Source organism: Cyclopterus lumpus, chromosome 7 (assembly GCF_009769545.1).
Source record: "Cyclopterus lumpus isolate fCycLum1 chromosome 7, fCycLum1.pri, whole genome shotgun sequence".
NCBI classification, from domain to species: Eukaryota; Metazoa; Chordata; class Actinopteri; order Perciformes; family Cyclopteridae; genus Cyclopterus; species Cyclopterus lumpus.
The window spans coordinates 22,734,270-22,744,269 of NC_046972.1; the positions used below are offsets into that span (position 1 = coordinate 22,734,270).

At 43.8% G+C, this 10,000-nt stretch overlaps 1 protein-coding gene across 1 annotated transcript; it reads left to right on the forward strand.

Moving 5' to 3' along the window:
• Nucleotides 1-1,764: 1,764 nt before the first annotated feature.
• Nucleotides 1,765-6,035, forward strand: LOC117734003 (sodium- and chloride-dependent taurine transporter-like). The gene is made up of 4 exons (XM_034538019.1): nucleotides 1,765-1,893; nucleotides 3,172-3,272; nucleotides 3,387-3,557; nucleotides 4,295-6,035. The coding sequence occupies exons 1-4, from the start codon at nucleotides 1,869-1,871 to the stop codon at nucleotides 4,331-4,333; spliced, it is 336 nt and encodes a 111-aa protein (XP_034393910.1). The 5' UTR covers nucleotides 1,765-1,868; the 3' UTR covers nucleotides 4,334-6,035.
• Nucleotides 6,036-10,000: the final 3,965 nt, after the last annotated feature.

Genomic DNA, 10,000 nt, shown 5'->3' on the forward strand with positions numbered 1-10,000 from the left:
TGTCCTCCTCCCCTTCTCCCCGCCCCCCCCCCCGCCCCCCCCCCCCTGCTGTGTCCTCCCTCCAGGTCCCGGTCTGGCCTTCATCGCCTACCCTAAAGCCGTGTCCATGATGCCGATGCCGACCCTCTGGGCCGTCCTCTTCTTCATCATGCTGCTGCTCCTGGGCCTCGACAGCCAGGTCAATACCTTGTCCCCCCCCCTCTTCCTCCCTCCTCCCCCACCGATGTGTAAAACACATTAAGTGTCTCTCCGATACACATCTCCGCGTCTCCAAGGTGACAGACGAGTAGAGCCGCCTGTTACCACAGAGGCCTTTTCGCTGGACCGCTCCTCGTCCCCGTAACGCCACGAATTAAAGTTTGGCAGGCGCCAAAAGCCAAACATTTGGTTAGCCGGAGTCATTATAATAGCTCGGTGGGAGGTCCGAGCTTTGATTAAGACGAGATGATCTACAAAAACACGGAGTGTGTGTGCGCATCAGAGAGATTCTGCCGGCCCGTGTCACATTTCCTGCCTCCCCAAGTGTAATTCTACTCCCTGTGCTAACTCAGTCCGGCCTCCCGTCTCAGCCAAGAACCGGAGCATGTGTAATACACATGGGGCTATTTCCAAGAGAGCGATGCTGCCAGTTACAGTGTGTGTGTGTGTGTGTGTGTGTGCGTGTGTGTGTGTGCTTGTGTGTGTGTGTGTGCGTGTGCGTGTGTGGGGGGTGTGTGACCATAAATTTCATGCAGATTCGTAGTCCTGAATGCTACATATTGTCGACATCGCTCACACATACATGCCACTGCTGTGTGTGTGAGGAGCTTTTTGTTTGCTTTATTTTTGGGGGAGGGGGGGGCCCAACAAAGAAGCATTTTCTTCGTGAATGGGAACAACCTTTGAACGGCATTATGTCGCTCGTGAGGCAACGAGGAGACACGGGGGAGAGAGGGAGAGAGAGGGAGAGAGAGGGGCGAGAGAGAGAGAGAGGGAGAGAGAGAGAGAGGGAGATGAGAGAAGACAATGATGCCACTGTTGTTGGTCTCTGTTGTGTCTTGGTAGCAACGAGCTGCAGAGAGGAGTTTCTGTTTAAAGGCTCATTACTGCTCAACAAAGACAGCCTCTCATCCTGTAGCCACTGGTTTGTGACTAAGGACGAGAGCTGCACACACACACACAGACACACACACACCACACACAGAGACACACACAGACACACACACAGACACACACACTCAGAGAACTTTAAAAAGTTGCTTTTTGTCCCTCAGTTTGTCGAAGTGGAAGGACAGATCCACCTCCATCGTGGATCTGTACCCGACGTCCTCAGGAAGGGTTACCGGCGTGAGATCTTCATAGCCTGATGTGACCATGAGCTTATCTCCTGGGCTCGCCATGGTAACGAAGTAAGTTCCACCCGGCAGCCGAGAAAAGAAAAACAAGGAGAAGGGCCGCTCGGATCAACGGCAGAGATAACGCCGAAGACTTTCCACTGTCACGACCAAATATGGCCTCCTGTTCACATTCACACGTTCACGCGTGTGTGTGTGTGCGGGTGTGTGTTGTGGGTGTGGTGTGAATGGAACAAATTTGCAGTTATCCGCGCTTCGATGGCGTCTCAGCACCTGTTGAACTCTGAATTTATTGGTTTGGCGCCAGCATTCTTGCGCCGCGGCCATCACCCACAATCCACTCTGCTTCAACGCCCACTTCTATCTGTACAATTTTATTCAGTTTAACACACATCAGATAATTAATGTGTGTGTGTCCCCCCCCCCCCCGCCCACCCTTTTTCTTTTCTCGTTCCAGGGTGGCATGTATGTGTTTCAACTCTTTGACTACTATGCAGCCAGCGGTGTGTGCCTTTTGTGGGTTGCGTTCTTTGAATGCATCGCCGTAGCCTGGTTTATGGTAAGTGGAAGCGATCTTTTTCTGTAACGTGTGTTGTGTGTGTGTGTGTCGTTTTTTTCAAAATAATGACCCTGAACGGTTGAGGAAAAACAAAAAAGCACAAACGTAAACAAAGGTGTCCTTGTGGTTCTTCCCATGTCAGTAGTAAATAACTTTAACTGCGCGAAGGGATGGGGGAAAGGAGGGAGGGGGGTGCAGGGGATTGTGATTGGCTATCCAGGGGTTGCCTCCCAACACATTACATCCTCGTGTTATTAATGCAGGACGAAGGTTTAAACTAATGAGGGAAAGAAAAGCCGAATTGTTCCTGAAAGCAACGCTGCCTCTTGTTATTGCGAAACTTCTCGATTCTGTTAATTGCAATAAATCGTGCACTTCTGTGACTGTGAGGCTACGGTTGCTGCATGAACATTCTTCACTTAATAAATATGAATATTCCCCCTGTAAATAAACATTAGATTTCCTCAATAATCCCAAAATACGCTTTTCAAAACACAGTTCCAATATTTGGCTCCGAGTACACACTTTCAGGACTGAAGTCGACCACGTTAAAAAACTAATATTGGACGCAATGTTTACTTAAACTTTATTTAAACTTTAAAATGTTACTCATCTAGTCATCAATGAGTAATGTTTGATTTTCAAGGGCTTTTTTTCTGAGGTCAATATTTGCTTATATCTCTTGTGGAATACTGAAGAGTTTAACCTCTTAAAATGATTGGAATAAACAACCAGAGAACATCCCTCTGTGGTCGGACATATGCAACCTATTACGAGTCAAAGCTGTTGGGAACACAGCGGCCCACACTTCTTTTTTTTATCTGTCTTTACAAAAGAGGCCATTTGTAGCAGCATCACAAAGGGGCTCCACAGCTGCTGCGCTTCATCTGTAGTCCCTTAGCAGATGTGGAAAGGGAACTAAAAAAACAAAAAACGAATAGAGGAACTTATTGTTAACAAATGAGCATAAAAACAAGACGTCGGCGCTGCACACGCCCCGCTATTAAAACGCCATTAAACACGCAGTTAACTCCAATAAACACTGAGGGCGGATGAACGATGACCCGACGAAGGCCGACACTGTTTATTACTTTTTTTTTCACCCGGTGGAGATAAACCGCAGTTAAGATGGCAGACGCCAGAGATAAGAGGCCGATACGGAAGGTCATTCTGCAATAAAAAAACAACAACGATAACACGGGAAAAGTGCTAGACTGCTGCTGTCTTGCGTCGTATTTGCTGAAACGTTGTCTTGTTGTTCTTTTGTTTTTGGAATAGGAGTGGATAATTTCTACGACGCCGTGGAGGACATGATTGGCTACAGACCAAACTCCTGGATGAAATGGAGCTGGACCGTCGTCACTCCGGTCCTCTGCATGGTGAAGAGACGAGCGCCAGCTTTTGATTTCTTGGGACGAGATGTCGCCGAACTTCCGAGGTCGCAGAGACGAGTTGTGCTCATGAAAGTATGTGTTTTGTGTTCCCCCCCCCAGGGCTGCTTTGTCTTCTCCCTAGTGAAGTACAAGCCCTTGACCTATAACAAGGTGTACGAGTACCCGGACTGGGCCATCGGCCTCGGCTGGTGTTTGGCCATGTCCTCCATGATCTGCATCCCCATGGTGATGGTCATCAAGATCTTACAGTCTGAGGGACCCCTGATCGAGGTGAGCTCAATCCGCTTCTCGTTAGATGACGTCGCTACTTGGAATGCCGGTACCCTAAATCTGAAGCTCGATCCGGGAGATGGTTAGCGGTGCTTAAAGAGCCTGAAGTAATCAAATCCAACCAAACCGGCACCTCTAAAGCTCACAAATCAACAATCTTCTCTTGTTTGTTTAATCGGCCCAAAAATAAAAATAAAAGTGCTAAAGTGAGCAACCGAGACCGCTGAAGACATCAGTTGGCGCGTCTCTGGTAGCTTTGCTAGCTAACGTCTACTTGTACCCGCAGAAGGTAAACTGTTTTTAGACAATTACCAGTAAAAAAATCCTTGTTAATATTGTTTTGTGGCTAGTCACACTCTCCAAACTTATAGGTAATAGCTCGTATTTACTGACATCAGTTAAATGCCGTTGTAACTATTAGACAACAAAGCCTGTTTCCAGTCTTTGTGCTAAGCTAAGCTAAGCTAAATGGCTGCTGCTTGTAGCTCCATGTCACGTAGCCTGCCATGAGGTGCCAGGCTAATCTGTTTCCCCTTGCTTCCCAGTTTTTATGCTAAGCTAACGTCTCCCGGCTGTCGATCTCCTCTTCTCAGGTTTTAAATCAACGTGGCTTGAGTTCTTTTCTTTCTTTTTTTTTTTTACGTACATGCTCAAATACAGACGTTGTAATTACGTTGTTTTCCACTTTGAGTTCGTGGCGATCGTTCTCCTAAATTCTCTCCGTCTCCTTCCCTCAGAGGATAAAGCGGCGGCCGCCCCGGCGAAGTCGGGCGTGAGCTCTCGCCCGAAAGAGTACAACGTGAAGGCCAGCGAGCTGACGCAGCCCCTGAGCCCCAACGGGAAACAATGGCTTGATGAAGCCCACCCACACCATTGTAGAAACAACGATGTGAGCGCTCTCTGTGAGAGGAATACGATTGATGTGCTTTCTGTGTTATTATCATATTTGCTAACATCGATAATGGTAGGTTTACATCATCAAATATATTCACGTTAGAGATACTCTGGTTTGATTTCTATGAAGAGAGTTATATATTATTGTTGTAATGTTGTTGTTTTTTTCTCTTGTATTTTATTTTGAATTTTTTTTTTACTATATCGATATTGTTGATGTTACAATTGTTATTGCTGTAGTTGGCACTGATCTCAGTTAAATATTATGAGATAGAAAATGTTCAATGTTTACTACCATTATGTTGATTCCGGAGAAGAGATGAGGAATTTGCTTCTTTTTTTTTTTCTTTTTTTTTTATAATAAGAAGAAATTCTCATTTCACCTTAAATTCAGTAAACTAAACGAGCAATTAACCGCGTAAAAAAGGTAGAAGACGTCTAAACTCCCTCGCGTGATTGTGGCAGTCTCGTTGCCCAAAGCTAACTTCTAATTTCTTGTTGTTGTTGTTGTTGTTGTTGTTGTTGTTGGTCACCCCTGCAGTGAAAATGATTGTACGTGAGCCACCCACGTTTATGTTAAGTGGCAATATGCAGTGTAAAGAGTGAATCTTTGCTTGACATCCTTTTAAGTTACAAGTTGAACAAGGCCTTGGCCAAATACTGTGAGAAATGCATCCATCCAAATGAGATCCACCCTCCAAAAAACAGAGACTACATAATAAAAGAAGAAGAAAAGGAAGAGGAAGTCGGGAGAAAAGGGAAGTGGCATTTTTAGAGTATTTGTACACAGCCTGTGTGACTACTATAGTCAGTCCCAGTGCATTTATTGAAACCTTTCTTTGCACTTTATATGTCGTTTCACCTTTTTATTGTAGTATTTGTTTTGATTGTTGCAAGATTATGTGTGGAGTTGCATTTGCAACGCATTTCAGGAGGAAATATTTTTAGCTTCTAACTTTTGGATATTGTAAACTTTGATATACAGTATCTAGTTGTCTACTTGCTAAGACAATGACGGAATAGAGTAGACATCTGACATCAAATATTTGTAGAATAATCTGTGAGAAGATCACTTTAAAAGTAAACATCCATTGTGCTCATTACGATAGCAGATGCACTCTGCTGTACTACCACTGGATTCTAGTTTCTAATGTTCGGTTTAGGCATTTATATTGTAGAATTTGAATTGTTTGTAAATCACATATGCCTTTTTGTAACAATTTTATACTGTACATCATATGAACGTCATCACCATTTTAAGGAAATTTGTTTTCTAAATATTAATTACGCTGTGAGCAAGGATTACATTTTTCAGCGTGCATTATTCATTGAAGCAATGGCGTCCTCTGCTCGCTCAAAATGCACCGTCAAATTTAGAATATTATTGTTCAATAATTCAACAACTTGCACAGTTAGATACAAAATCTGAAGCATGTGTAGTAGCCACCACAGTACCGTGCTGCTTTGTCTGTTAAGATCTTGGAGATTCAAGTGTACCAAAGTATTTTTGTCTCACAGTTGTCCCCTTTTGAGATGCACATTGCATCATTTCTATATAGATTACAATAAACATTTTTTTCCTTGGATTATGTGTTTTAAGAATTCTTTATTCTCTGAAGTTTCCTCTAATATCATTTATTACTATTATTATGTGAAGAATATTTAAATTTCGAGGCTGAAATCACTATTAAACTAGAAAGGTGCACTCAGTAGAGTGCAGATCTCCACCAAGTGTGTCTTCAAGGACCACTTCCTGTATTGTGTGATTAAATGAATACAACCCTCAATTCACTAACCACCCAGAGGTCTAGACACTAATGGTCTGTAAGGTGTCATAAAACACACTTCATTCAAACTGAAATTGAAGCGCCGCTGTATGCAGGCAATCTGCTCGAATTCATCCTACAAGAAATTATTTGGCTAATCTTTGCCTTGCCAAAAACTAAATTACACTCACCGAGTTGTCTGCCCGCTTACCAGTGCAGGTATTTCTGGTGGCCATTAGCCGTTAGGCAAACACACAGTCCAAAACAATAGAAGTGATATACAGAGCAGCGGCCGAGAGGTACGCAACAGCATGTGTGTACACTGTTATTTCCGTTAGCCAAACACACCGTCCAAATCAATAGAAGCGAGCCGCAAAGCAGTGGCCGAGAGGTACGCAACAGCACGTGTGTATACTGTTATTTCCGTTAGCCAAACACACCGTCCAAAACAATAGAAGTGAGCCGCAAAGCAGCGGCCGAGAGGTACGCAACAGCACGTGTGTATACTGTTATTTCCGTTAGCCAAACACACCGTCCAAATCAATAGAAGCGAGCCACAAAGCAGTGGCCGAGAGGTACGCAACAGCACGTGTGTATACTGTTATTTCCGTTAGCCAAACACACCGTCCAAAACAATAGAAGTGAGCGCAAAGCAGCGGCCGAGAGGTACGCAACAGCACGTGTGTATACTGTTATTTCCGTTAGCTAAACACACCGTCCAAATCAATAGAAGTGAGCCGCAACGCAGCGGCCGAGAGGTACTCAACAGCATGTGTGTATACTGTTATTTCCGTTAGCCAAACACACCGTCCAAATCAATAGAAGTGAGCCGCAAAGCAGCGGCCGAGAGGTACTCAACAGCATGTGTGTATACTGTTATTTCCGTTAGCCAAACACACCGTCCAAATCAATAGAAGCGAGCCACAAAGCAGTGGCCGAGAGGTACTCAACAGCATGTGTGTATACTGTTATTTCCGTTAGCCAAACACACCGTCCAAATCAATAGAAGTGAGCCGCAAAGCAGCGGCCGAGAGGTACGCAACAGCACGTGTGTATACTGTTATTTCCGTTAGCCAAACACACCGTCCAAATCAATAGAAGTGAGTCGCAAAGCAGCGGCAGAGCGGTACTCAACAGCATGTGTGTATACTGTTATTTCCGTTAGCCAAACACACCGTCCAAAACAATAGAAGTGAGCCGCAAAGCAGCGGCCCGAGAGGTACACAACAGTATGAATGTGTACCGGTATTTCTGTTAGCTGTTTGCCAAACACACCGTCCAAAAAAATATAAGTGTGCTGCAGAGAGGTACGCAACAGCATGTGTATCCTGATAGTTCCGTTAGCCGTTAGCCAAACACACCTAAAACGGGATTCACAGTGTTAAGGCTTCATCTTATCTGTCTTCATAGACGCACAGGCACCATTCAGGAATAAATCTAAGCTGGCTATCTTAATTTACAAGATAACATACTGAATGTACAGCCTCTAGTCTCTGGTTTAGAGAAGGCTGCTGCCGCCGATTGTACCCACTAATCAAACATTGCCATCAACGTCAAGCATCGTTTCCATCAATGTGATCACGTCCCTTCAATCAACACTGTCTGTTTTGATAAAGTGCTACTCCTACGTATCACGATACGTTTAGATCGCCGCCCCTTGAAATAGCTAGCTATATCCATTTAAATGTCTTTCATTGAGCAGATATCGATGACACACGGACTACCACTTCTTACCGCTCCCCGTGACGACTCATTGACACTTGGCCTAAATTTTTCATGCCATCCGTTCCACTATAAATCTAACGCCCACCAGCAGGTGTGAACTGCATTGACATCTCACCCACAAGGATGGCACCGGCTTATTTGGTCACGTCTCTGGTGTCACTGGGTCCGGCCTAAGCCCTTGAGGAACTGAGCCGCCAAAGACTTTAATTCACGTCACCTGGATGATCAACACGGGCACAGCAGCAAGCAATGGAAAGTCTTCATGGGAACGGGAAAAACACTTGGTGAAATCGTAGAGTCAACGCTCACTTTCTGAACTAAATTCAATATTTGGCGCACTAATATAGCAGCGAATGTGCAATCTAAAGATATAGTGTAATTTCTACCTGAGTGGAGAATGAAGTTCCCCCGTAGGTAAACGCCGTTAGCTTCATCAGCACTTCTGCCGTAGTTTGCGCTGTTAACGCCGAAGCCGCGGTGAGAACCGTTGAGAGGCAACCGAAATGCTCCAAAACCCGCTAAACCAACTAAAATAGTGCAACACTTTTCATACAGACAGTATGGATTAGTATAGATTTTGAAGACAGTTTATTACAGCCATGCTTGTGGCTTATTAAATGACAATGTTAACATGCTAGCATACCGTTTACCGTGGTTCACCATTGAAACGTGTTAGCATGCCAACATTTGCTCAGTAGCAATAAACAAAGCTGAGGCCGATGGCATCGTCATAATCTTATTGCAGGTATTTTGGTTATAACATATTTGGACAAATGTAATGTTGACCTGATGAAAAGTCAGTGCAACATACAAAATGTGTATATAGTAATACTGGACACACTTGGGTCAGTGAGAGCCAAATCAACTATGGTTTCATGAACTTTATTATCATCAAAAGAAATACATTTCTTTAGTTTATAATAAATTAAATAACAAAAATAAAATCATATCAAATACATCTTTCAGATTCCATCGTAAAGAAATCCGGACATTTTCAGGGAGGATGTGGAAATTAACCAAACAAAATTTCAGTACCTCACACAGCTTACATAAAGACACTGAATGTGCATTTTACTAGAAATAATAAAAACACTGCATACCCATGATACAGCTAAATAAAAAGAGAATAAATTAATATAAAACCTCAAAAATAGGCCTCTGTATACAACATGACATTTAATATAGGACATTAAAAACTGTTCTAAACAGTGAAACCATGGTTCTTGTTTCCAGAGAGGCAGCTGGTTCAGCAGGCCAGATTTAATACACAAAAGCTTTATATAAAAACACAACGTCATGATAAAAATAAAAAGGTGGGGGGGGGGGGGGGCACTCCCAGTACTGTTTTGTAATAAGGAAGAGCTATACTTTGAGGACAAACCCTGTGCACACTACGTGACATTGTGGGGAACAGCAGCTACTCCAGAGAGGAACATCGATCCAGTGAAAAACAAGAAACATTTAAAAATAATTAAGAAAAAAAAAAAAAAAGGCATTTAATCCTCCCGTTTGGTTAAGGGCGCAATACACTTACGAACCCATAACTCATACATCTTGGTGTAATGCCACATACAGAGTCGCAGATTCAAACAGTGCAACGTGGAGAAGAAGAAGAAAAAAAAACACATAAAAAAAAAAAAAGTGAGTTACGAACGGAGGCAAAAGAAAATGTGCGTCATGTGCAAAGTGTTTTAAAAAGAAACGTGCAGCAGAAAGTGAAACTGACAGTCAAAAGAAAAGCGACAATATCTCTGGAGTCTCTCTGGAACACATTGACCTGTCAAGAGGTGTCATCCCTGGTATTAAAACGGAGGGGCTATAAAATACAGCTAATGATATTTGGAAAGTAGAAGAGAGCGTTCTGTCTATTTGGAGGCACTGTCCGCTCTCTTGGGGGGTGGGGGGGGGGGGGGGGGGGGGGGGGGGGGGGTAGTGTGGGGTGGGGGAAACAAGGTCAGTGAGCCACAATGTGCCCTGGACCTTGAGTCCAACAACACCCTGTGTCGATATACGTGTGTGTGTGTGTGTGTATTTAACGTGCATCTGAAAAAGGTCATG

Excerpts from the sequence above, each read along its gene's own strand:
- LOC117734003 (XM_034538019.1), top strand. The coding sequence starts at position 1,869 with ATGCATCGCCGTAGCCTGGTTTATG. Across the intron at positions 3,273-3,386 it reads TCACTCCGGTCCTCTGCATG|GGCTGCTTTGTCTTCTCCCT; the intron begins GTGAAGAGACGA and ends TCCCCCCCCCAG. Across the intron at positions 3,558-4,294 it reads CTGAGGGACCCCTGATCGAG|AGGATAAAGCGGCGGCCGCC; the intron begins GTGAGCTCAATC and ends TCCTTCCCTCAG.